Genomic DNA, 27,208 nt, shown 5'->3' with positions numbered 1-27,208 from the left:
CGGGACATCGAAACAATCGAAATAGGGACTTGGTTAGTGACTGATTATGGCCATGATATTAGGGGAGACTGAGACCTACAACCCCCATTAAACCCTAATAAATGGAGCAGTTGGTTGTTAGGGTTTAGTTCCATTGACAAAAGTCTCTCCTGTAATAAATAAACGATGTATTTTCTTCATACAATTCAATGGCCGGGCCTAAACCCTTACCGGTCCAAGCAATAGAGTGAAGGTGCCTTCCTTTGTTTCTAGTCTTTCACTCTCTCACTAACTAACAAATCCAATTCAAAACCAAACTCCAATTGCTTCTTAGTTTACCCGCACACACTTGTCCAGTACCTCCCATGCTCACCTATCCTAATCGACATAAATGAAGGTGAGTAAGCCTATAACAGTTGAAGTATTTAAGTTTTGCGACTATACTGGTAGACTGTTACTACCGCAACCAACTTTCAGTTCATAGTACATTTCCCCTTATAAATGTGAAGGCACTTGCTCTGGCTCACCATCTAATCTAAGCTCATCTCTGAGTTTCTATTTTGCTTCTTCCAATAGCTTTAAGTTGCAGTATCCAAGTCCTCCGATGGGGTTCCATCTCCCACACATCTTTGCTTTTCTCACTGTAAGAAAACATTTTGTTCCTGCTTTCTATAATTTTAGTTCAATATTTTCTACTGACTTTTGATACTCTGATCCCTTGCTGATGAGAGTTCCAATGTTGCAGTTCACACTGGTGGTAAGCCATGCTGCTCTATCACCTCAACTTTACTGGAATTCTGTCTTGCCAAACACACGGATGCCAAAAACTCTCAGTGAACTTCTGCAATCTGGTTTGTGACTAGAATCTGAATTACATAGAGCAATAATTCATTCAAGCATTTTAAGCAGCTCTATTAACCTCTTGATAAGTTCCATAGAGCAATAATTCCGAATTACATGTAGTTTCCTGCATACGTCACTTAAGAACAGTCAGGATAGTTTTCATTCAAGATTCGATAGTTTAACAGACATGTTTCAATTTAGGTGAATATCACTCACCTGCTCACCTGTTCTCCATTATGTTGCTAAATTTGCAGACTTCAGCGAAGAAAAGAGCACCTCAGTTGGGGTAGGGAAGGGTGGTGTGAACGTTAACGCAGGTAAAGGAAAGCCCGCAGGCACCAACGTCAATGTTGGGAAGGGTGGTGTTCATGTTAACACTGGAAAAGGAAAGCCTGGAGGAACCAATGTGAATGTTGGAAAGGGTGGTGTGAATGTGCATGCTCCAAAAGGAAAGCCAGGGGGTGGTACCAATGTCAACGTAGGGGGAAAAGGTGGTGTTGGAGTGCAGACTGGAAAGCCCGGCAAGGGAACCAACGTGGGTGTTGGCAAAGGAGGAGTGCATGTAAGCACAGGTCACAAGGGAAAACCTGTATATGTTGGCGTAACACCAGGCAAAAGCCCATTTGTATACAACTATGCTGCTACTGAGACTCAACTTCATGAAGATCCACAGATCGTACTTTTCTTCTTGGAGAAGGACATGCATCCTGGCACAAAGATGAACTTGCGCTTCACTAAAAGTTCAGACACAGCAACTTTCCTTCCACGCAAAACTGCAGAGTCGATCCCTTTCTCATCTAATAAACTGCCCGAAATTTTGGACCAGTTTTCAGTGAAACCAGAATCTGCAGAAGCAGACACAATTAAGCAAACCATTGAAGAGTGTGAGAAACCAGGTATTAGAGGAGAGGAAAAATATTGTGCAACCTCTTTGGAGTCAATGATTGACTTCAGCACTTCCAAGCTTGGAAGGAACATTCAGGCAGTCTCAACAGAGGTTGAAAAGGGAACCACCATGCAGAAGTACACAATATTGCCTGGAGTGAAGAAGCTGGCAGGCGACAAATCCATTGCATGCCATAAGCAGAACTATGTGTATGCTGTCTTCTACTGCCATGCAACAACAACCACAAGAGCTTATATAGTGCCGCTGGAAGGTGCTGATGGAGTGAACGCTAAGGCAGTAGCAGTCTGCCACACAGACACCTCAGAATGGAACCCAAAGCATTTGGCCTTCCAAGTTCTCAAAGTTAAGCCAGGAACCATTCCCATCTGCCATTTTCTTCCCAGTGATCATATTGTCTGGGTTCCAAACCAGAAATCCACATAAGCCGAATCCATTAGTTGTTCTACCTGGGCGTTCAGCATAGTTTCAATGCCAATAGTTTGAAAACCTACTCATTTCTTGTCACTATGTACTTCAACTTATAAAGCATGCTATAGTGGACATGTTATATATTCAGTAAAATACATAATAAGCTTTGGCTTTGTGGTGCTACTTCTGTTCTCTCCGATGGTTCAGTGGTGAACTGATATATCTGCTCCAATAATAAGAACCTCATTATAATTACTAGGCTGTCAATCTAGAGAGACTTAAATAAGCATTACACCATTAACTTCCATTACATGTGTTTATCTATTAACTACCGCATTCCTGTTACAAAGTAATCACAGAAATTGAAACACACCAAACTTACTTCCACTGAAACAATTTAAACAAACTTACTTGGCATCCCACTAGGCTCTGTAGATCCAGCAAAGCTCATTACATGGCATTCGTGGAACTGAAACCCAAAATGTCAACTATATCACTATGATATTAAATCCAGTGTGTATACCACAGAATGTATATGCAAACCTGAAGAATGGCTACTATAAGACCAGTTTTGGCTGTCTATCAATGAAATATACTGAGAGGTGACACAAGTTCAGAAGCCAGTTCTTATGCATATGCAAAATCCCTATAATTTTTCATTAAGAACTTCTAGATGATGTGAAGGCAGAAATATATGCAAAACACCCTTATAAGTCATAACCCAGCCTCTTTCCAAGGTATGCATTGCTCAACCAGAATATAAAGTGAAGTTCCGTGTGTGTTTTTATATACCTATCATCGAAACATTTACAAAGATTAGTAAAAAAAAAAAAAAACAATAATATAACTAGAAGATATGTAAAACATTTCATTTGACAACCAGACATGCATAGATTGTTTGTAATCACCTTCCAGTGTCATGAAAGTTTTGATTTTTCAGATCAAGAACAGGAGCACATCGTCAATTTATGGATCAGGCAGATCTTCATATTGGTCAGCCTGAAAGGGTTGCAAAGAACCCCAAGTTCTTCCAACTTTCAATTTGACATGCATAGGAACTGGAAAACAAATAATTAAACAATTAAAAGCTGTTCTCAAACTATCAGCAATACATCCAGAAACATTAAAAATATATACCAAGAAGCGAAACAGCACTTTCCATGCTTGTTTGTAACAGCAAAGCAGCTTCCTTTATCACAGAAGGATCAACTTCAAGTACCAATTCATCATGTACCTGCATAGAAAACAGCAAGAGTACCTCCCAACATTTAACAATGTGTTGTATTGTAAGTAAAGTGAAATCATGTTGCACTAACAAATCTAATAAGTTTCACTCAGAAAATTATATATATATATATATATATATATATTATCCATATCATTTCTACGTTTCTATATTTTCATAGGAACATTTTGAATAGTATCAAGAACTCCTAGTAAGAAAAATAATAGAGCACAAGTAGCAAGAAATTTCCCAAAGCAACCTGCAATAGAATTCGGCAGCGGCCCTTCAGTTTGTGAAACTTTGTTGCAAGTGGAGAAGTCGAATCAGGCCTTTCATCTCCATCAACTATTATGGAGTAAATATTTATCATTGCAATCTTAATTATGTCAGCAGCGGATCCCTGTAAAAGAAAGACATTAGTCCATGAACAGTGCACAATTATCGCTCCTTTGGGAGGGAAAAAGTTGTACCTGACATATCGAATTTACAGCCTGTCTCTGCGCCTTTGACTTTTCCTTGCTATTCCCAAATTTTATTTTAGACAAAAATCGTTTTCTTCCCTTAATGGTTTCCACATATCTGGGACACAAAAATATGTAGGTAATTAACAATTTAACAGTTGATTATAGCTTAAAAGTAAAGAGTTTGCAACAGTGCATTACATTTTCATCCCTGAAAGAAAAGAGCAAGACAAAGAATGATATATCAACACAACCCCTGTTTTTTATGATGAGAGGCTTCTTCCTACGTTTTTTTTTTCCTAACAAGAAACAAAGAAATTCCAAGACCAAAACAATAGACAATAAAATAATCACGCAACTACTTTCCTAGTAGGCCAAGAGAACAGAAATGAAATATTAATACACAGAAAAGACTTGAATACTTTAAGGAAGAATAGAAAAGCATATTCACTTGTAAGAAACAGAAACCAAAATCCTACATGGTTTTATATGTAGTAGCTACCTTTCTCTAAATAAGTTGAACTAATTAATAGTAACAAGGAAAGCAGTAAGAAATCCCCACCCTTTCTTGCGGCAATATCCAACTGCTTCATTGAGCCAAGAAGCAACTCCGGGGAAAGAACTTTTGAAGTTTTGTATTTTCTCAGAAGCTGCCTGGGGACTGCAATCCAGTTGTTCTGCAAGGCTATTAGCACCCATTCCGTAGAGAATTCCATACACCAACCTTTTGGTCTGATCTCGTACATCAGAACTAATACAATCTTCTGACATTCCAGTCCATCTAGCTGCAATCATGGTGAAGACATCACCATGGGGCTTACTAAGGAGTTCAATGAGTGAGGAATCCTCAGAAAAATGGGCCATCAGCCGCAGTTCTATCTGAGAATAATCTGCGGTCAAGAGTATCCAGTTGTCCTGCATAAAATTAGAAAAAACAAAATCAACTGATGTAAATGAATAGCAGACCCTGTCCTACTCCATCCAAAAAATCCTGCATCCTCATTTACTAAAACTTTGAATATTAGCTTTCAGCTCGTCATCAAAGTTTGTTGTAATGTCAGCAGCAATCTTTATTTAACTTACAAATAAGTCTACATAATAGTTACTACACTCTAAATTTTTTTTTGTTTGTATTAAGTCAGCTCGGCTTTGTTTGCCCCATGTAGTGTTTTTTTTTTTGGGCAGTGAGGGGGTGTTTAGAACAGTGAGTATACCAAGAAAAGAAAAAAAAAAAAAAAAAAAAAAAAGAGAACCACCACTAAGCACTTCATATTCTCCAAAGAAAGTATCTAGGGTTCTATAAAAAGAAGCTCAGTAGTTCGACACAAGGAAAGAAGGGATGTTAGCCAAGGAATAAAAAAAGAAGGTTGTCTTTGGGATGGTTCTGTTTGAGATTCCTTCAAGTTTTCGCTAGAAATCTAATAATCACACATACAGCACCTTCTAACTTTCTAAGACATCAGCAAAAAAATCGTTACCTGAGTAGGTATAAAGTATTCTCGAGCATTAATTTTGTAATGATCAGCATCACTTTTGCCTCCATATTCATCCTTGTTCATTTTGAAGTCAACCATATGTTCCACACACTGCAGTCCATAAGAAAAAAGAATGAGTCACCTAAGAACATTAATTTCAAGTTTCTAAAGCAACAGGGGAAAGGATAAAATGATTTTTTGAAAACTCATACCTGGAGATTAGGTTCCTCCATTGAAAGCCGACCAGTAGCTGTTGATGTTTGGAGCCAATGACCGTGTAATGTGTACTTCTGTGTCTTCACAGATAGCCTAGCAAGTGAGCAAATTGATCCCAACGTACAGTTTAAGAGTTTTGCCAATGTACGATGCTCTTTGATGATGGGAATAATAGGATGCTCGTCCCTGAAATGAAATCAAAGCTGCTTAAATGCAAGATGGCTTGGCATATATCAAAATGCAACAACCATGACAGAAGAAAATTTAACATTTATCATTATATAGATATATGACAGACAGGAAGAGCCCCAGTTCCAAGAATTTAAAACATATCAAATTTGTCTGTATCCAGAAGCTTCCAACGATGACCAAAAAAGAAAGTTTAGGCATGTGGTATTCTCTATTTACGTACCCAATCAAGATTTCAAAAAGGAATAGGAAAAAGAATTTGAATCACACTATTCAAGCGATGCAAACAAGCAAGAAACCAATAGACTGGATTAGTTAGTGCACTTATAGAATAATAATCATGATGTGGATTAACCTTAGGACAGGTAATGTTATGAAGCAGAACAGAGGAAAAGAAGTGTCTCTTAACCTTAGTAAATCCAAGCAATGCTTGTCAGTACTTGGATGTTGTTTTCCCTTGTTGCGCACCTCTGGTATGGGCAGCTTTAAGTGTCCATACAGCACATTAGCAATATCTGCAGCTGTATATAATGAAAATGTCATGCCAGCCAGTTTATAAGCTTCTTTCTCAAGATGTCTTAGCTTTTTCCCCAGCACATTACGTGCTTGCAGACATCCCTCCATGTCAAGACCCACTCCCCAAAGCTCCATGTCAGCAAGAATATTAACCTTTTGTATAAAGAAGCAGTAAGATAGTGTCAAAGCTTCCAAATAGCAAAGAAGTATAGCTGCTGGTTTAATGGTTCCAAAAAGAGAAAAAAGTACATTAATCGACATAAGTGGTTGGGCACTGGTTCCCAAGCACCCAACTAAACTGCTGCATGCATATAGGCAAAAGCCACTACAAGAGTGGCAGACTTGTTGGAATAATTGTACACCTCTTTCAAGGAACTTCTCTAAGTTATTTTCATATATGTTTTTCTTTCTGGTCAAAGAGAATCATTAGTAAAAGAATGGTGTACTGGGGGGAAGCAGTCACTGTCAAAAAATTTTATCCAGTGGTTCATTATAAGTACTATCTTATCACTTTCCAAGCAGATCACCAAATTGGAATCAGCAATTGATTTTTACTCTAACATTCATAGAATTATTTGATAGTTTGAATCACCACATCAAAAGCACCATTTAGAAAATTACATCAGATAAGATCAAAGAATTTACCAATGGAACTTCTATATTTATAAGTGACTCAGCAAGGTCTTCCGAAACAAGCAACTTCCACAGAACAGAACATAAGGCCCGTGTTTGAGCAACTCGACGGCAGCAACCATTGTGTGCAGCTCTTCGCATCTGATTTTTCCACCTGCCGTTTCGATTTGCAGCTGCTGCAGTGTCGCTGGATAACCTTTTCTTAACTTCCTACAATCAATTTTTGAAGCTTCATAAGGCAAATTGAAAAACAATGAACATCTAATTATTACTTAAAACAAAAACATTCAAAAGATCATGCAGTTACAAAATTTTTGCCATAAAGAAATGCTTTGATGGACAAAAGAAAAGAAGAATATATCTCTTCCAAAAGTCAAAAGGACATGCTCAAATCCTATTTTACCTTTTCCAAGTTTGGATTAGAATTTTTCTCCTCATCAGGCCAAAGAATCCAGGCCACAATGCACATGTCAATGCCATCTTGTATATGAACTGGTGGCAACAATAAAAACGAGGTGTCTATAATTTCAAAACAAATACTTTTCCCTACAAGACTCTGGCAACCAAATCTCTGTATTTGAACTGCAGGGCACTTCAGTGCCTGAATCTGACTTTTCAACATCCAAGTAAATTTCCTGACACCTCTTTTCCCCATGATTTCACCAATCCTGCTCCATCTACGTTTAGCCAGCTCCAACATATCATCAAGAGGTAACACATTAGTTCTATCACCTGATGCAGTCAAACGCAGCCCTTCATCTTTACTGTTGCTGCCAGAACACAGCAGATCCTTAGGAATGTTAACATAGTACACAGGAGAATCTTCCCAACAGATGGCCATTCCATGTATTTCAAAGGGGGCAACAGAGTTCAATTCTGATCTTTTGTTGTAATGGATATCAAAATGAAACTCTGAGGTGGTTTCCCAAATATTCAAAAATGAATCTATTCCACCGGGAGTATAAATTGCATGAATAGGGCCTTTTTCACAAGCATTGCCCTTAACACCAACAGACAAATTTTCCCCTTCACAGCTTCCCTGCTTTTTAGGATCTAAAGACTTGCTGGATATCCTATTTCTATCACCAAAGCTGTCTACCTTAATCGAGTTGGTCAAGTCAGCAATTTTAGTTTGATGAACAGTAGCATTTAGCTCATCAGCAAGGGCACCAGACCCATCAATTGGTACTACAGAATTTTCAGCCCCAAACTTAATTTGCATGACAGCACTTGAATTTACTTCTCCTGAAGCCACCACCGTTCCAATAACTGATGTTTTTGTCAACTTCGCACCTGATACAACCTTATCAGAAGGAACCCTTCCTTCCAAAGATGGCTTAGGAGCATCCTCCACATGGGGATTAACAAAGCTACTAGTATTTTCATCACCAGAGGAATTTGTTGTTCCTTGCATAGTGGGACTTCCACCAGCAGTTGGAAATAATGGTTGAGAAAACTGTGGGACCTCCAATCCAAGTGATTTAAAAGCCGAGAAGGCAGCAACTCTGGCCTCTTCAGCCTTTTCAAGAACAATTTTGTGTGCACCCTTCTTGATCTTCTTGGCTACTCCTACTTGGATGCGTCTTTGAGCTGAACCTTCTACAATCAACTTGCCAATATTAGGAGAGAATGCAAGTAATAGAAACACAGAAGAATTGCATTTTAAAGAAATAATAATCTTGCAAAAATATAGTTAAATAAAGTAGGCGAACAGAGAAAACGAGCACTTAAAGAAAACTTATGAAGTTGGAGGCAGAATTACCGCAATCTGACCAAAAGAATATAAAAGTACAGGAAGAAAAGAACTCCCAAAAACATCATTAAAAAATATTTTTTTAAAAATATAAAACTAATGAAATAGATTACAGTATTCTGATGGGTATCAGATAAATTACGTCATTTACATGAACTATTTTTTTATTAAGAAAATACTCTCTTCAACTGTTTATGCAAAGTAATCATGACCCCTGCCAGGCTGCCACACATACAGTACAAATTTAGGCATCTGAGAAAACATAAGCAGGTAGAAAACTACTTTTAAATATTTGATTGGGAATAGTATCTTCTGCAGTTAGTTGCAAGACCAAAAGGAGCACCATTACAAAAAGGTTTCAAGTTTCAACATTACAGGAAAAACAATTATCATTATGAACCAACAACCACATATAACCAGGCCATTAAACTACCTTGTGCTGCCCACGATGAAGATTCAAAAAGAGCTTTGACAATTTCAGGGATGGATGTTTCAGCAATAGCTAAAGGCGTACGCAAGCCAGCTTTATAGAGTGCCCTTGCTCGAGAACCCTACAAATACTAGAAAAAGTCAAAACATACTGCAATATATAAACCCCTGTTGGGCATCTCTGTCAGAGATCAACTGAAGGCATTTGACTATGAGCATCTCTTTTCATCACCCTTGACAAATGGAATTGTACCTTGACAAATGGAATTGTAGTCAGCTCTACAATCTCTGCTCTCACTCCAAATGAAACACGGTTTTGAAATTTTCCAACCAAGCCTTCCAGATCATGCCATCCGAGCCTTTCACAAAACATAGTTACCATAGATGCAAACCTTCCAGCATTCTCTTGTAAGGCCTGGACCATACCTCTAGCCACTTTAAAAGCTTCACAGACCTCATTGATAGCAACTTCCTTCACCCCACATTTAAAGAGTATATATTTAGCAAAACACATAACCAAACAAATCCAAAAAACCGCCAAATCTTACAACTTATGCAGAAGAAAAGCCACTTCATATTTGAAAAGGAAAACGGATTTAGAATCTCATACAGGTGACTGAAATGAGACACTCAGAACAAGGGAAAAAAAAACCACAAAAGTTTGTGTGTCACCCTCCCAGCATTGGGAACCAGAGAAAAAAGAAAACACATGCAAATAAATGTGAATGCATGTTACACATCGCATCTGTGTGTCTAGCAGGCCAAGTAAAATGAGGTTGCCCGCATAGATCAGACTCAGGAAGACAAGAGTGGTACCTGAACTAGTCTTGACAAGATGAGAGCAACATAGAACCGTTTACAAACTCGAACTGTTTGATCATCCGGAAGCACAGTACTCTTTGTAGTCCCAAGTCGGCTTTCATAATTGCCATGCAACGCTTTTGTATTTTCTCTCATCCTGTTTGATGACCGCATAGGTGCACCATGTGCCATTCGCATCAAAAATGGTTCTGTCACTCCAACGCGATTGCCAACGGACTGAATAATCATGAAATGAATTAAGACAGCCACAATTGCGAAATCCATAAAATATTCGTAAAAGGATTTCTATAATTGAATACTGTGAACTAAAGAACATGAGCAGTTAAATTTGTTGGTGTTATATTTCCTAGAACATGTATGCATACAAACTAAATCACTTTACTATAAAATTATATAAAAGAAAAGAAAAACTCTCATTGTTTTCCAGGATACTGAGAGACTGTTAGTGTGCTAAAACGCAGTTGCAATGGAGCAAAAGTTCAAAGCACCTCAAGGTGTTAATAACTCTGATCAGGTGTTGTCCCCTCAGCTCAAGTGGTCAGTTATAGATAATGTCATTAGCTCTTAGCATAGAACAAGTTGGCACTTCAAAGATGAGGCTTTCCGCCAAACCTCCAATTAACCTCTATATAGGCTCCATCTAAGTTTGAAAATACACAGAGAGAGAGAGAGAGAGAGAGAGAGAGAGAGAGAATCAGTCATATGGTAAGAGGTTTACCTGGTCAAGAGCAGACAATTCCATGAACTGTTCATAATACAGTTCCCAATCAGGCTCAACATCAACATTTATTGGTGTTACTAGGTAAACCAGATGCAAATCAGAAGCAAGCACAAAGCCTTCTCTTGCTCTTGAAAGATCATCCAGCACAATCTAAAGCACCAATAGAAAAAGTATGATCAACGTCAGACTAAAAACCTCTTGTCCAATTACTAGGGCTAAGCTAAAACTAAACAAAATATAATCAGTCACACAATAATTGTGTGCAATGATTACTTTTTTCTTAATACCATACCGATTGCAAAAGCTATTTGGAATTAATTAAACAACAAGATAAAGAATCCATACAAGTGATTCTTCAGGACACAGAGAACTGCCAAAAGCTGCACGTCCAAGGGGTGTGGTATTGTATAACTTATTGTCGTCATTCCATTCTAGAAATTTCTTGTGGCACAACCAACGGAGAGATTCCTGTGCTGATTTCACCACATCCTGAAAAGGTTTAGTGGAGTTTAAAAGTGTGCACCTAACATACCGATGAATGTCATTAGCAGTTTGAACAATTCCCCCTGCTACAACTTCTAAGATTGCATGAGTCATTCCATTCATATCTTCAGATAAACAAGAGCGCAATGGCAGACAGCTTTCATTAAGAACTCCCATAATCCTTTTGATCTCTTCTGGCTTGCAAATTAGTACCTGGTAAAGTCAAATGAGAAAAAGGAATAAAACAGACTTGAAATGGACAAACCTATTGATGAAGATGATATCAAAAGAATAAAAATAACATAATAAAAATAAAAAAGAACAAAGGCAAACAGGAGTAAAGCATATAATCACATAAGGAGTACCAGGTTAAAAAAATTCAAAGACATACACTTTCTCCTTTTGTATCTATGCCAGTACGACCAGCCCGACCAGCCATTTGACTGTACCTTGTCCCATCGATAAAATCGCGACCAATCCGGGGCTGACGAAAAATGACTCTCCTAGCTGGCAGATTAACACCAGCTGCTAAGGTAGATGTGGCAGTTAAGACGCGTACAAGGCCTTTACGGTAGCAGGTTTCAACAATCTCTCTTTCCTCAACCTAAGAAAAGATCAAAACAGACAGACCCATCAGTAACAGAGCTATATACAAAATGGAAAAAAAAAAATATACGGTGATGGAGACGAAAATTAGATAGTCAAGCACATGGGAGAATACTACAAAAATACCGTGAGCCCAGCATGGTGGTAGGCAACTCCAGAAGGTAGGGTTTCTTCTAATACTGGATCCAAACCAGCAGGACACCTTCGTAAGGAATCAATAGCCAATGTCACGTCATTAAAATCACTGTCATTAGTGCGAGTGTTGACTGCAAATTTCTTAAGGAATCTTGAAACATGCCTCGCTGTTGATTCACATCCTTTTCGACTAGAGCAAAATATTAACACGGAAAGACCGTCTTGTACAACCTGAGATGCATTCCCTCAGTTTATAATTGATCAAACTCAACTTGAATATAGTGCCAGTGAGCAGCTTCAATAAAAATTTATATTTATATATGTATATATAAAAGAGAATATATAAAGTCCCCACCTCATTGCACAGTTCCACAACATGATCTGGATCTTTACCACCAAGGTCAACTGCTTTTGGGATTGTTCTAATAATCTCCATTTTCTTGTTATAAATGGTGTTCCCCACTTTGATGTATTCTTCTAGTGGTACCGGTCGAAATTCTGTCTGGTAAAGGGCAGCCTGCATGCATACATGTGAAAAGTAATTATGGAAATATACAAAGATGTGTGTTCTCCATCCTCAACCCCCAAAGATGGGAAAATGTAATCTATAACACCTTTTTGCATTCGACATTAGAAAACTGTCAATTACATGTAAACCCCACTTCCAACCAAGCCACTCTCATTTCACATACTTTGCAGTGAAGTTGGAGTAAAGAGCTCCTGCACGTGATAATGACAACGGCCTACAATGAAATATTTGCCCAACAAAGATATAGGGGAGGATAATAGGTCTTGTTCCACTTACTTGAAGCCAATCAGCAACTGCTGCCACATTTGGCATAGTGGCACTCATACCAACAATTTGCAAACCATGAGCAGGGTCAGCCTTACCGCTGCTCATGCCTGAACTTTCTCCACTACTTGATTCAGAAATGCCTTCACCGGCTGCATAACGAAGTTTTGTCAACAGAAGTTCCAGAAGATAACCCCTACTTGGATCGCCAACCTGTTAATAATTTTAAGCATGAAAAACATTAATAAAATCCACCCCACAATAATAGACCCAAAGAATATTATCAAACAGCAAAAGGCATCTTGAAGGGAAAATGTAAAGCTATAACAAGCTGTGAATGTATAACCCAAAAAGATATGACTTAAGTACCATGTGCAGTTCATCTATCACAACAATTCCAATTTCTGAAAGACGGCCCTCTTCCAGCAGCTTGTTTACTAAAAAGTTTGCCTTTTCTATTGTGCAGACAGCTACAGAAGTGTCTTTAGGAAGTGTACCACCACCTTGGTTCCCATAATAACTACGAACACGCTTACCAAGTGGTTCAAGAAGTAGCTCCAGATGTTCTGCCTGCACCAATTGAGAAAGAAAATTGAAATCATTAAACTACCTATAGAAGAAAGAATGATCATATCTTGCAAATTTCGGGGGAAACAACAAATATTACCTTTTCTGCACAAAGTGATACATAAGGAAGTACAAGTAAAGCTATTTTTCCAGATGACAAGACCTGCCGCAGCATCAGAATTTCTGCAACAAAACTTTTACCTGCACTGTGGATGTGCAGAGGGAGCAAGATTATGGAACATAAAGATGCCATACAACAAAAGGAAATTATATACCATTTTTTACAGAATAACTAGCAATTTTTGAATTAGACAAGAACAACTATGTTGTAAAAGATTATACTAACTCATCAAAATAAAAAAAATAAAAAAAAGTAAAAACACTGCAAGTGCCACTTGCTCAGATATTGACATTACATGAGCCTCGTTGTACAAAGGAACGTATGAATCATAACATATACAACATGATGCTAAAAGAAACTGATCATATCACAGAGGAACATTCTAAAGCACTCACATGATAAAAAAGCTAAGGTAAATATCAATGGCATAACTACCTCGTTGATGCACAATACACAAGATTCCTTCTCTGCAATACACCATCAACCTGAAGGCACTCAACCTGAAAGATGGAGAATTGATATACATTATGCTTCAAACTAATTGGTACTTTTACTCAAACACAACAAGCCAAACATAGCTATAGGAAAGAGATGCGCATACGGTATACCGATGCCCGGAAATCAATGGAACCATAGTCAAACAGCAAGAAAAGCATTTGTTGGCTTAAGGCCAAACCACCAGACAGAGCATTTTAGCTAAATGGAATACATTTAAGTGCGAATAGATAAATAATAGTCAGCATGGGCACCAGTCCACAAAGTTTGAACGATACCTGCCAAGGATAAAGCTTGGAAATTCCTTTCTTTCTATATATGCTGCATATTTCTGGTGCAAGCCAACCATCTAGACCCAGACAATCTTGCAGTGGCAGAAAACTTGAAGGAGTACTCGCTTCGCTAGATTCACCTTTACCATTCAACTTAACGACATCATCACCTGGTGAAGAAAATGTCGGGCCACCATTATCCTTGCTAGACAAATCCACTTTCGTTTTGGTCACTGCAGTGACAGAATCAACATCTTGCCCTTGATTTGCCTGAGATTTGCTGCAACGGACCATAGTAATACCATGTCTTAGACCTCTAGCATCTATAAGACTGGATTCAGATTGCTCGCCACCTCCATGAGCCGTGCTTTTCAAATTGTAAGAATCTATATGATGTGGCATACTTTCATTCAAAATCTTGTCCTCACGAGAGAAATCAAAATGCTTAACAGGCAGTGGGGATACTTCTTTATGCAAGTCCTTCCTATGCTTTACCATTGGCTCTGAATCAGCACCATTACCCATACGCTCACCTTCATCCATCATTTCCTTTGACTTTTCGTCACAGTGTGCATTTCTCAAATTGCAAGAGTTTATACCATGATATTGGCTATCTGAAGCTGTAGTTGCTTCTGCTGCCTGGGCACATAGACCATCAGCAAGTTGAATTGCATCGTTCCAAAAAGCTTCACCAGGTGAAGAAAATGAGCTACCACGTATTGAATTGGGGGTCTGACGAACACATGATTTAATCAATGAGCCTGGTGTATAACAATCAACTACATCTAGAGACAGTTTGGGTGTATTACTGCATGTTTTCAAGGTTTGTTGAAGCTCGAGCAATTCATTAGGAATGGTAACCTGGCCATCACATTAAGAAAACAATAGTTCAAATTTAAGTATAAGATATAAGGAAGTGTCTCATTAAGTTTAATCATAAGTGCCAAATTTTCAGAAGAGCCTTTAGCATATACCCTATTTTTATCAACACAAGCAGATTGCATTGCTTCATAGCTCTTCTCAGTAGAACGAATTGTTTCACGCTCTTCATAGGATTTATCACTACCGCAATGCCTCTTTCTAAATGTCTTACTCTCCTCGTCAAGCAAAGATGGGCTAGGGTGTCTCTTATGACCATTCACTTTCAGCTCTGACATAGAACTTTTGTTTGATTGAACATCACTGCATAAAAAACAACAGAAATTTAAAAAAAAAAAAATTAGAGATAGAGTGCAGAAATAATCTTGTAGAAGAGGTTAGGGGAATACCAACTAATAATTCATGACCAGATAAACCACCAGAAGACAAAAAAAAAAACAGTTACATAACAGCTATAGCGAAGATCAGAATAAAGATGTAGAAAAGTTCCCAACTTTTTTTTAATACATTACAATACCTGCAATACAAAGACAAAAAGTCGGCTGCAAACTTCTTCAGCTCTACATTCTCCACACCTCCTGCAAAATCTGAGTAATCCTTGGAAGAACCTCCAGCTGCAACATCACCCTCCTCGGTTAATCCCTTAGCTATTTCCTTCTGATTTGCTCCAGAAGCCTCACTTGCATAAGTGTGCAGTTCAGAAGAGAAACGGTGCTGCATACATTCATTTTTCGAAGAATTATCCATCTCGGATGCCAAATTCCTTCTAACTTGATCTTGCCGAGCCGCTGAATCACCAAATTTGCACAAAGGTTTCGCCACATTATAACTCTCCGGCGATGTCCGCAAATAACTGTCCAATGTGGCCTTAGCACTAGGTGACCCTTCTACGGTTTTTACATCCTTTTCATTTCTCCCCGACTTCATAGCAGGTGATACAGGCTTCCGTTTCTTCGAAGCAAAAAACTGTAATTGCACACAAAGTGAAAGAAAACCTAATGAATACAAACCGGTGCGTTTAAACAACTACAGAATTGATCTTTAGGGCTATTCGTGTTGAAGAACCGAGTGTGTTCTCAATTCGAACAAAACTAATCTGGAATTCTTCAAATAATTGGAAGAAGAAAGAGAGACATAATCGAATTTTTTGAATGTGATGTGAGTGTGTGAGTATCTAGGGTTTAATGATGCGAATTGGATTGGGAGCCCAAACCTGATTGATGCGCGACGGAGGAGGCGAACCAGACGCCATGGTGGAAAGGGCGGAGTGCCACTGCGATCGAAGAAAGCTAGAAGTCTCTGGCGTCGAGCTCGGTTGGTCCCCTGAGGTTGACGACGGAGAAGGCGCCCGGAGAAGAGGGTGGAACTATTCCGAATAATCAAGATTTGTGATTTTGAGCGGACTCACCCGGGAATTTCAAGTTGTGGGACCCCTTTTGCAGTTGTGCCCGTTATTATTTCAGAATTTAATTCAAGCCGAAAATTCAAATGATACAATTTTTTTTTGGGTCGTGACCACTTACCCAATTTTAACCAAAAAATTGCCCACTTGCTCCACTAAGAGTTTTTTGACCCCATTTACCCAATCTAACTTCTACTGACATAATTACCCTCCTTTTAATCTCTCTCTCTCTCTCTCCCCCCCTCACCGATCTCTCTCTCTCTCTCTCACTGAATTCCGTCACGCTCGACGAATCCGGCGACCCAGACCGCAACGACTTCTCTCTCTCTCTCTCTCACTGATGCTCAACCCAGGCCTCCGGCGACCTAGGCTTCTGACGAATCAGATCGTCGAACTTCCAGTGCCACTGGAGCATCTCCACTGGTTGTACATGTCCAGGTCCATCGGGTTGTCAGAGACCCGAACCTTCGGGACAAACTGCTCCTCCTCGCCGGGCACGTCGGGTGCTATCGTCGTTCTCCTCCTCGCCGTGGACGACGTCGATCCGCGTCAGAGCTTTCTCCAATGACCAGTCGAAAGAGGTCGTCAAGCTTCTGGAGAAGCAGTCGACGTGCACCGCCGATGAGCTCCACCATCAACCTCGTCCCAAATCCAATCAATTCTGGAGCTTCAAGGTCCGGCCATTTGCACCTGCAATTTCACAGTTCTGGCCGGCCGATCAGACAGCAAATAGTGCGCCGGTGCCTCCGTCCCTTGTCCTTCAGATCCGGTGCCCAGAGCAATTTCTGGGTGCCAGAAGCATTTTTTTTTTTTTGTACATTGTGAACCCCGAGAATGAGGAAGGAATTGCAACGTAACTGTGGGGTTTGTTTGATGGTCTACTGGGGGCAGTAGACACATTATTGGCCCCCAGTAGACTTCGATATGAGGGACAGGGATCACTATAGTGTGGTGTTTTGATAAATTATATGTTGTTTTCTGTGTATTAAAGTCAAATTATCTGTGAATCCTACAAAAAGGTGCATTTTTGGTGGTCTATTGGGAGGCAGTAGAAACATTAGACTTTGTATTGGGGGGCAATAATATGATTACTGGGGGGCAGTAATATGATTATAAATTGATCAATTGTTCCTGTAGTGTATTCATTTTGGTTTTGGGAGTTCATACAATTCACTGGATGTCAATAATATGATTTTTGGGAGGCAATAATATGATTACTGGGGGGCAGTAATATGATTACTGGGGGGCAATAATAGCCGGATTCTGGAATCCGGTCACCGGTCGTCGGAATCCGGTCACCGTTCGCCAGAGTCCGGTCACCGGTCGTCGGAATCCGGTCACCGTTCGCCGGAGTCCGGTCACCGGTCGCCGGAGTCTGGTCACCGGAGACCGCGCCGGCCACTGGTCACCGGAGCACAGCAAGGTGGAGGGTGACTTCTCTCTCTAAGTGAGAAAGAAGGAGAGGGCAAAAAAGTCTCAAAAAAAAAAAGAAAAAAGAATTAATTGGGTAAAGGGGAAATAATTCCTTAGAGTGTTTTGGGTAAATGGGGTTAAAAAACAGTTGGTGGAGCAAGTGGGCAATTTTTAGCCTAAAATTGGGTAAACGAGCATTTTCCCATTTTTTTTTTATCAAATTTCTTTATTAAAAAAAATAATAAGTCAATAACTAAACTCTAAATGACACAACACAAAATATCATTAATCGAACAGAAAAAAAAAAAAAAAAAAAAAACAGAAAATTCTACCAAGTTTTGTGTGAATCTTGAAAAATTATGGGGTGACTCAAACACCAATTTAAATAGGATTTTTATCCATTTATCCTAATTTTAGAGATTTTTTCTCACTTACTTCATTAAATTTTTTTAATTTTCCCTTATTCATAAAGACTGTAATAAAGTCTTCTCTAATACTCAATTAAGTTTTTTTTTTGTTTTTTTTTTTAAGGTCTTCCCTCTATTGAGGAATAGAGAGGCAATAAACCTCTATTAACGCCCAATAAAGGTCTATTGGGGGGCAATAGAGACTTATAAAACCTCGTCAGAAGTCCCTAAAGAGGTTGTCGAATATCTCATATGGGATCGGAGAGATTTATTGCCTCCCAATAAACCTTTCGGTCGCCGAAATAGGAACTAATCTCCATAAAATTACACAAATAAAAACTTTGATTAAGGAAATAAAAAAAGATTATATCAATTCAAAACATTTATTGCCCCTCAATAGCAGTCTATTTCCTCCAATAGAACATTTTTTTTTCTTTCCTTATGGGCCTTTTGCCCCTATTTTATAAAAAAAAAATAGAGAGAGGTTGAAGATATGCTCGATCTCAAATGAAAAAAAAAAACCCAAAAATCCAATAAAAAAATATATAAAAAATAGAGGAGACTTGGCCGGATTTGGACTGACTTCTACTCCTCCTCCTCCGGCAAGGTCGAAGCCTCCCACTCGCACATCGAACACTTCACTAGGTACGCCCATTGACGCTAAGGACAACTTCACCAACTACGCTGCCGGCACCTTCGCCAGATCCAGCTATTTCAGCAGCTACCACGACCGGGTCAATGTCCCCAATCTCTGATCACTTCCTTTGACTCGAGCTCCAACAATTACAAGCTCTCCTTCACCGACTACAGCCCACCTAAACTCACCAAACCAGCCCTCGCTTTCGCCTCCACCAGAATTTCATAGCTGTGGTTGCCGGGATGCACGCGATCTGGATTGAACCCGACCCGGCGGTGAGACTCTAGTTCTGTCTGAGCGGTTCGATTTCAAAGGGATGTTGAAGGCGGTGGAGAGGTTCAAGGTGACGGCGAGGTTCCGGCAGAGGGCAGAGCCCGTCTCGGAGATGTCCGGTACGGCAGCATTCGATTGGTGATGAGAGAGAGAGAGAGAGAGATCGGGATGAGATAGAGAGATAAGTGGTAGTGGCTGTGGTTTCTTAATTAGGTTAAGAGCAAAATTTTCATTTCACTTTAAATTGGGTTGGTGAGAATAAAAATCTGTTGGTGAGGTAAATGAGATAATTTTGGCCAATTTTGGTGCTTTGGGTCAATGACCCATTTAAAAATCAGCGAAGCGCGTGAACATAAATTACGTTAAAATTCTTTTTTTGGTACAATTTTTTTCTTCTGTAAATGACAAGTGCGGCCGCCTTCAGCCATCGATTAATGAAACTGCATAATAAATAGTGAAATAGAGTCTGAACCTCAAAGTGTGCATTGAGAAAACGTCCCGGAGTAAAAACAGGAGTCTGTACAAAATTTATGTATTCCATTATGTACTAACCAACGAATAGTGCTCTACTAGCTGATAGAAGCATAAAATGCAACGAATTTATAGTTCAAACCTTTATACTTTTGCTTGGTTTATTCCTTAAAAAGATCAATTGAACTTTGTTATTTTCTTAGGTACTTTGAGAAGCAGTAAAGGAGAAAAGAGAGCTTCAATGGGGAAATCAAGGCACTTCACATGAAGTAGTGATGCAAAGGATGGAGTCTGATCATTCATTGGTCATAAAACTCAAGAGAAGATGGAGAAAGTTTCCGTGCAAAACAATTGCCGAGAAGACTGTTTCCATCAGCTTTTCAGGAAGTTTTTCAAGGACTTTTCTACTGAACTTAAAGGATGAAAATCATAAAGTTCTCTGCCCAGATTTGAAGAATGTATGTTTTAGAGCAGTTCAAAATCAAGAATCATCCAGAAAGGTGGTGGAATGCATAAGTTACGATGCTGCAAAGATGAGCAGGGGATAAGGAAAATCTGGAATTTCTGACAAGTCTTTCTGCGAAGCATTTTCAAGACCTTTGTTGGGCCACATTTCAAGAAGCTTTCTAGAAGGTTTTTGCACGGTTTTGAATAGTGACATCAGAAGTATTATGTGGCAGAATATCACCTTCGAATCTGCTGGGAACCCTTGTCAAACATGGAGAGGAAAATCAATCATAGTTGAGAAAGGAAAGTGAATTAAAGGCTATATTTTCTGAAGATATTCTTGGCAGATTTTGGGACGAATTTTATTGGATTTTTGCTGCGTTATACTTATCAAGAGAAGGTTAGAAAGACTTAAGGAAGGTTCAGAAGATTGTGTGGCAGCTAAGCAAGTGGAATTGGAGAAGAATTAGGAGAACTCAACCCGGGTTTGAGGAGGAAAACTAGGGGCTTGTAAACCATAAAAATAGGAGGCTTCTTTGCATCAAGGCAGACGATATCATATAGATTTCACTCCTCAAAACACCCCTAGCTCTCTGGTTTTCGAAGCTCCATACAAGCATAAGGAAAAGAAGCTGCCAAAGTCGCCATCTGCCACCATCGCGAGCATCCATCGTCAAGCAACATCCACCGTGTTCTTTACTCCTTTTTCTGCGACTTTGTCATTTTATTTTCAATATGTTACTGTGTGTTTACCTTAGAACAATGAGTAGCTAAATACTTTTGTGTTAGGGGCTAGTTTGAAGCCCTAAACTATGGTTCAAGTTTCATAATAAATTTCTATGTTTTAGTTACTTTGTCAATGAGATTGTTCTTTGGTTTTGGATTAGATGAGTCTTTTATATGTATGTTTTATGTGGTTGCAAACATGCATATAGGATATGCATGTAATTGGTGCTAGGTTAAATAGCAATTCACCTAATAGTTTTGTGATTTTAACCGAAGTAGTAAAGCCTCTCGCCTAGGTGTGTACCAAAGATGAGGAATGCAACTAGACACGCTTGTTGTACTAGTTTGTACACTTAGATTGACATACTTCCATATGTGCTTAATGCTTTAGAACTTGCTAAATGTAGGAGCCGCTTGTGATCTCTATGTTGCATGTTTTCAAAAGGTTCTAATAACGGCGCTTGTTCTTGTTAGAACATTATAGGGAAGTAATATAAGGTACTTAGCTTGCTTCTAGCTTTGTAACTTGGTCAATCTCTTTCTCATGACTTAGTAATAAACATAGGAAGAAAAATTGGAACTTGGATTGTGTTTAGTGGTGGATAATAAACTCCTAACTGCTCATCATCATATTCATAAACTTTACTTTTGATTCATCTTTTGTTCTTACTTTATTTTCGGTAGAATTAATCAACAATTTTCCCCCAATTGTGTTTTTCAATTTGTTTTATTACAGTTTCTAGTTTTCTTTGTTTTGTAGGTTACATAAATTGAAGGTGAACCCTTGATCCTTGGCGTAGAACGATCCCTTACTTTCACTACTACAACTTGACAACAAAAAGGGTTTTAAATTGCGTGCTATTTTTAGCAGAGCACTAGCTACTTTATTTGCTTTGACATAACGGAAAGATAACTCATAAACAGAGTATCAGTACAAATAATGCAGCTTTCCTATTATGTTGCCAACTGAATTTAAGACCGGTGACACTAAGTTTCATCTTTCCACTAAGAGGTTGCGTCCATTTGACAACAACTCCCAACCTCTTTAGGCCAAATAAGGCACGCTCACAGTGTAAGCTGAGAAAAACACCGTTGAACCTTACCAAAACTTTGTAGGGATTTATTGTATAGAGAAAACAACTAAACAATATACAAGCCATAAAAAATAAACAAAGCAAGCCAAAAGCTCACCAACAAGAACCCAATAGCATAGATATGGCCCATCCCTTAGCTTCCCCATGAGAGAGGCCGCCAACAGTAGTTCATAACTAATGTTGCAGGATTTGTCCCGCAGCCCCCGTTGAACCACACCGCCTCGTTGCACCTTAAACCTCGACTGATATTGCAGACCTGATCGCCTTGGAACCCAAATCCCAGTTAGGTCGAGGTCGCACAATGACTTGACCTCCACGCCCTCCATTAGTCCCCTATAACCTCATCAACACGAGAAAGAGCAGCGTTGGCCCAACTTAATAATTGCAGACGTCTCCGCTAAAACCCACCCCCCCTAACATCGTGCCGCTCTTGCGTGCATCTCCTGCCGCTCTTGCGTGCATCTCCTGCCTAGAGAAAGTAGATTGGACATGAAAACTCTCCCTGAGTAGAGCAGCCACACACCATCTCCTGATCCGACCTCAACTCTGCCTCTGACCGTCATTAAGTCATTGGTAGACTCACATCACAGGTTTACCCGTCTGACGACAACGTCCATTTAACGCGTTACCGATTAGGGCATACTAACATAGAAGCTGCCAACTCTTAGTTTTCTCTAGGGTTTTTTTGTAAAGTTTTGTTATGCGAATACCACAAACTTTTGGGATAATAAAAAGGGAAAATGTCTATTTACCCAAAATTGAGCTACATTAATTCCACTTACCCAAGCATCTTATAAGATTTCTCACTTACCTAACAAATTACATATTTTTTGCCCTAATACCTAATTAAGTATTTTTTTATTATTTTTTTATATATTATTGAGACAATTTTTCCCTCCCTCCCATTGTCACTTAGAGAGAAGTCAACGGAGACTTGACCGGACTCCGGTCAATGCTCGCCGGACTCCGGTCACTGCCACCTGATTCCGGTCGCCGGAGTCCGGTCACCGGTCACTGAAGTCCGGTCAATGTAGGGCTGGGTTCGGTACGGTACCGGGCCTTCAAGTCTAAAACCACCTACCGTACCAAAGCTTATTGGTACACAAAATGAAGTACCATTACCGGTACCAAGACTTCGGTTACCAACTTCTCGGTATCGGTTGGTTGGGCCTCTAACCGAGTTTAAGATTGGACCACGATCTGGCCAGAGCCCAAGAATTGAGCCTGCTAGGCAAGGCAAGCCCAGATCTTGCAGAGTCAACCCCAACCACCCGACACCACCACCACCACTGCCATCCCTCCACCACCACCCAGATCGCGCCGACTCCACTGCCATCCCTCCACCACCGCCTAGATCGCGCCGACTCCCCCAAACTGAAGGTCGAGATCCGTTTCAATCTCCTCCGACCCCAAACCAGCAACCAAGTTCCAAATCCCAACCCCTCTAGGTCTGCAAGTTCTGAAACCCCACCCCTCAGCGCCCCTGAACTCTCCTTCCTCCTCCCATCTACCATTGTCGCCTACGGCCACAGCCCGTCCGACGACAGCGGGAGTGACAGCAACAAAGTTTGAGGGTTGATGAGCTTGGATTCAAGAGAGAGACTGAGGTGAAAGAAGAAAGAGAAGAAATGACCTTGAAAGAAGAAAAAGATAAGAATCAGAAGGGATGGGAAAGAAGAAGAAGAAGAAGAGACAGAAGATCGAGATGGGAAAAGAAAGAAAAAGAAGAAAGAAGAAAGAGAAGAGAGAAGAATAAAAAACTAAAAAGAAGAAGATAAGAAGAGAGACAAAAGGGACGGGGAAAAGAAAGAAAAAGAAGAAAGAAGAAAGAAGAAAGAAGAAAGAGAAGAGAGAAGACTCAGAAGAGAGAAGAAGAGTCCAAAAGAAGAAGACCAAAGAATAAAAAATTAAAAAAATTTGAGTGAAAATTGAAACCATTACCTACCGTGTATGTGGAGTCGGTACGGTTGTACCGTACCAAGACTTCGGTTACCAAGTTTTCGGCTACCAATTCACTTGGCTCGGCTCGGATGCGGTTGGTACGGTTTGGTTCGGGAGAATTTGCCAGCCCTAGGTCAATGCCCGCTAGAGTTCGGTAACCGGTCGCCGGAAGTCCTCAAAAATCTCGTCGGAAATCTCATAGGTCACGGAGAATATTATTGCTCCCCAATAATATTATTATTGCCTCCCAATAGAAACATTATTGCCCACTAATAAAAACATTATTGCCCCCCAGTAATATTATTATGGACTAAATACTGTTTAATCCCTGAACATTATTGACCTTCTAATTTCGCACGTTTAGTCTTTGTACTCTCAAATTTTGAACCAATATGTCTATTTCATTACTCTCAGTCCAAAAATTCCGTTAAATTGCTGACGTGGCAGTCATTCCGCGACAAAATATCTATTATACCCTCATTTCCTTTTTTTTTTTCCTTAATTTATTAATTTTTCTCTTTTTTCTTTAATTTTTAATTTTTCTCTTTTTTCTTTAATTTTTAATTTTTCTCTTTTTAATTTTCTTTTCTCTCTTTTTTATCTTCTGCTTACCCATTTCCCTTCCTTCATTCTCTCTCTTCTCCTCCACCTCCATCTTCATCATGAGCTCCATTGTTCAGAGCCTCCAGAAAAGAATGCCCGCAAACCAGGGCGCCCTACCCGTCTCCCAGGGCTCCGGCCTCGACCAGGCTTTGGCTCTCCGGCAAAGGCTCTCGTCCCTCTCCCTCAAGTTCCAGCCCATCTCCTCCCCGACCACCACCTGGGCCCTGCAGCGGTCCAAGTCGGTCTCCGCCATGGGCGAGTACGCCACCATTAAGAGATGGTGGGACTGGGGCTGAACTTGGGTCCTCTCCAGAAAGCCCATCTTCGCTCAGGATCTGGAGATGAACGAGGAGGAGACAAGATTCTCGGCTCCGACAACAGAGGCAGCTGGCGACAAGTCTTCTTCAAGGTCCAGGCCGAGCTTCAGAAGATCATGAGCTCCGACAACCTCACCACTCCTCCTCAAACTTATAGGCCGTTGGTGAAAAGGATTCGGGAGCCCAAAACACCACAGCCTCCGTAATTCCAATTTGGAATTGGAATCATACAAATGGGTCCTTTGAATCTTCACCCGAAAATCCATTTCTTGATCTAAATCGTTGTTTGATTCTTTTGTGGTTGATTTGGGGATTTAGGGTTTCAATTCGGGTTCTTTTGGATTCGGTCTCGATTTGAGTTTGGGGAAATGGTGTTTATGTTTTGGGTATATGGCTTGCCTTTGATTTTGGGTATATGGCTTGCCTTTGATTCTCTGTTTTCTGAAACTCAGTGATTTGGGTATATGGCTTGCCTCTGTTTTCTTTGTTTATGGGAGGTGCTGAAGCAGGTGGCGAATGGGGAGGGCGGTGTTGGAAAAGCCGCAGAGGAGGTCGTAGAGGGTGGAGGAGAGGACGGCGTAGGGGCTGGAGCTGGAAGAAGGAAGAAGGAAGAAGGAAGAAGAAGAGATAAACATATTGACAAAAAAAAAAAAAACGCCCCAAATCGGATCATCTTCTCTCTCGGCCTCAATTTTCGGTCCAAATCGAGCTCCAAACAGCTAACATATATGTTGTATATGAATCAATCCCTTCGATCTGGGTGTAGAGGACAACAAGAAGAGAGAGGAGGAAGAAAAGGGCACGACATTGAGGAGTCTCGGAGGGAGGAGGAAGTGAGGAAGATTGAGTAGGTGTAGGAGTAGGAGGATAGAGAGGAGGAAGAAAAAATAAACAGAGAAAAAAAAAATTAAAAAAACAAATGGATGTGAGGGTAGAATAGACATTTTAGTGGGGAAATAATTGTCACGTCAATTATTTAACGGAGGTTTTGGACGGAGAGTGACGGAAAAGATCTATTCGTCCAAAATTAATAAGTACAAGGACTAAACGTGTGAAATTAGAAGGCCAAGGACTGAAGTGTTTTTTGGTCAAAACCTCAAGGACTAAACAATATTTAGTCCTATTATTATTGCCCTCCAATAGAAACATTATTGCCCTCTAATAAAAACATTATTGCCCCCCAATAATAACATTATTGCCTTCTAATAAAAACATTATTGCCCCCCAATAATGTTATTATTGCCGCAATAAAAATATTATTGGGGGCAATAATGTTTTGCAATAAAAATATTATTAAATAACAAGTAATTTTCGCTGACCTGCAAGTCTGCAACCTACTCCTAATATGAAAAACTCTAGGGAGAGACTCTCGACAACAATCACATATATAAATATGGACAAGGTCCAGCTCACAAAAAGAATGTAATCAGGAACATAGCTGGGTGGTATGTCTAGCATGATTGTTAATATGGAAAGGTAACTGTATAACTAGATAGAGATATAACAGTTCATGAAGCAGCTCCGCAATCCAACTCTATTCTCACTCATTAATCAGTAATCACAAAACTACGCAAAAACGATCAACAAAACCGAAGTAGAAAAATCCAACTCTATCACTTCATCACCTTGATTAATCAGTAATCATAAAACTACATGAAAATGATAAACCAAACCGAATAGCGGTTTTCGTACCAATCTCAGCACCAAGGCCTTGTATCCCTGAGATCAGAACATTCGAAGCGAAGAGTCTCCTCATCGTCTCTCGGCCATAGACGGCAAGCTGCAGGCTGTGCAGATCCTCATCGACCCAACACCTGAATCTCTGTCGGAGTTTATTGCCCCGTCTGTTGGCGTCAGAGTCGTTGTCGGAGTCGAAGTATGTGTTGCACGTTGAAGTCGAAATCAGAATCGGAATTTGGGCTGCACGTCGGAGTCGAAGTCAAAGTTTGTGCTGCACGTCGGCGGATTGAGCCTCGATGCCGGACCGATTTGTGCCTTGACGACTGCGTCGGAGTCGAAATCGTGCTGCACGACGATGGATTGAGAGCCTCAATGTCGGACCGATTTGACTGTCGATGACGGCGCGATTCCGGTGGCTTCAGATTGGGCCTCGACTACGGTGCTGAGGGAAGAGAGAGAGAGAGAGACTCTGGGAGGAGAGAGAGAGTCTGAGAGGAGAGAGATCGATGAGTTTCAGTTGAATTGAGAGGGCAAAATTGTCATTAAATGTTAAATTGGGTGAATAAGAGTAAAAAACTCTTAGGGCACGTTTACTTACTTAGAATGAGAGGGAATGATTATGGGGTAAAAACATTCCTGCGTTTACTAACAAATAAAGGAATCAGAATGATTCCGGATAAAAGAATTTCTGCGTTTACTAACATATGAATGAATCAGAATGGATGTAGGTCCCATCTCCTTATCAGGAATCGATTATTGAATACTCAGGAATTTGATTTCTAAGGGGGGGAGATGAGTTTATGAATCAATTATCCGGAATCAATACCGATTCCTTTCTTCTCCCATTTCACTTATCTCCGATTCATGAT

The 27,208-nt window shown here is 40.0% G+C and overlaps 2 protein-coding genes across 4 annotated transcripts; one reads left to right on the top strand and one right to left on the bottom strand.

Moving 5' to 3' along the window:
- Positions 1-462: 462 nt before the first annotated feature.
- On the top strand, positions 463-2,320 carry LOC133735340 (BURP domain protein RD22). Its single transcript, XM_062162756.1, has 3 exons — positions 463-622; positions 725-830; positions 1,077-2,320. Exons 1-3 carry the CDS (start codon positions 584-586, stop codon positions 2,150-2,152), a joined length of 1,221 nt encoding a protein of 406 aa, XP_062018740.1. The 5' UTR covers positions 463-583; the 3' UTR covers positions 2,153-2,320.
- LOC133735339 (helicase and polymerase-containing protein TEBICHI) lies at positions 2,081-16,347 on the bottom strand. 3 transcript variants are annotated; one of them, XM_062162753.1, is made up of 27 exons: positions 16,142-16,347; positions 15,446-15,894; positions 15,024-15,231; positions 14,056-14,910; positions 13,718-13,782; positions 13,262-13,367; positions 12,964-13,164; positions 12,607-12,807; positions 12,157-12,318; positions 11,793-12,032; positions 11,452-11,664; positions 10,923-11,273; positions 10,575-10,727; positions 9,851-10,072; positions 9,288-9,506; positions 9,039-9,156; positions 7,256-8,451; positions 6,865-7,062; positions 6,113-6,372; positions 5,511-5,700; positions 5,302-5,409; positions 4,386-4,738; positions 3,833-3,941; positions 3,622-3,762; positions 3,275-3,371; positions 3,046-3,195; positions 2,081-2,606 (listed from the first exon to the last, which is right to left on the bottom strand). In XM_062162753.1, exons 1-26 carry the CDS (start codon positions 16,178-16,180, stop codon positions 3,104-3,106), a joined length of 6,546 nt encoding a protein of 2,181 aa, XP_062018737.1. In that variant the 5' UTR covers positions 16,181-16,347; the 3' UTR covers positions 2,081-2,606; positions 3,046-3,103. The 3 variants fall into 3 exon arrangements, with proteins under 3 accessions (XP_062018737.1, XP_062018739.1, XP_062018738.1); XM_062162755.1 differs by having other exon boundaries at positions 7,256-8,448; XM_062162754.1 differs by lacking the exon at positions 2,081-2,606 and adding an exon at positions 2,620-2,929.
- Between the last annotated feature and the right edge of the window lie 10,861 nt (positions 16,348-27,208).

The sequence above is a fragment of the Rosa rugosa genome, chromosome 3, assembly GCF_958449725.1.
Source record: "Rosa rugosa chromosome 3, drRosRugo1.1, whole genome shotgun sequence".
In the NCBI taxonomy this organism is placed as follows: domain Eukaryota; kingdom Viridiplantae; phylum Streptophyta; class Magnoliopsida; order Rosales; family Rosaceae; genus Rosa; species Rosa rugosa.
The sequence above is the reverse complement of the archived record's forward strand: the minus strand, read 5'-3'. Positions and strand labels throughout refer to the sequence as shown.

Coding starts and splice junctions, on each gene's coding strand:
- LOC133735340 (XM_062162756.1), top strand. CDS start 584: ATGGGGTTCCATCTCCCACACATCTTTGCTTTTCTCACT. Junction 623..724: donor ACATCTTTGCTTTTCTCACT/GTAAGAAAACAT, acceptor CCAATGTTGCAG/TTCACACTGGTGGTAAGCCA. Junction 831..1,076: donor CAGTGAACTTCTGCAATCTG/GTTTGTGACTAG, acceptor CTAAATTTGCAG/ACTTCAGCGAAGAAAAGAGC.
- LOC133735339 (XM_062162753.1), bottom strand. CDS start 16,180: ATGGCGTCTGGTTCGCCTCCTCCGTCGCGCATCAATCAG. Junction 9,157..9,287: donor CTACAATTCCATTTGTCAAG/GTACAATTCCAT, acceptor TAGTATTTGTAG/GGTTCTCGAGCAAGGGCACT. Junction 3,372..3,621: donor GCTGCCGAATTCTATTGCAG/GTTGCTTTGGGA, acceptor TTTTCTATGCAG/GTACATGATGAATTGGTACT.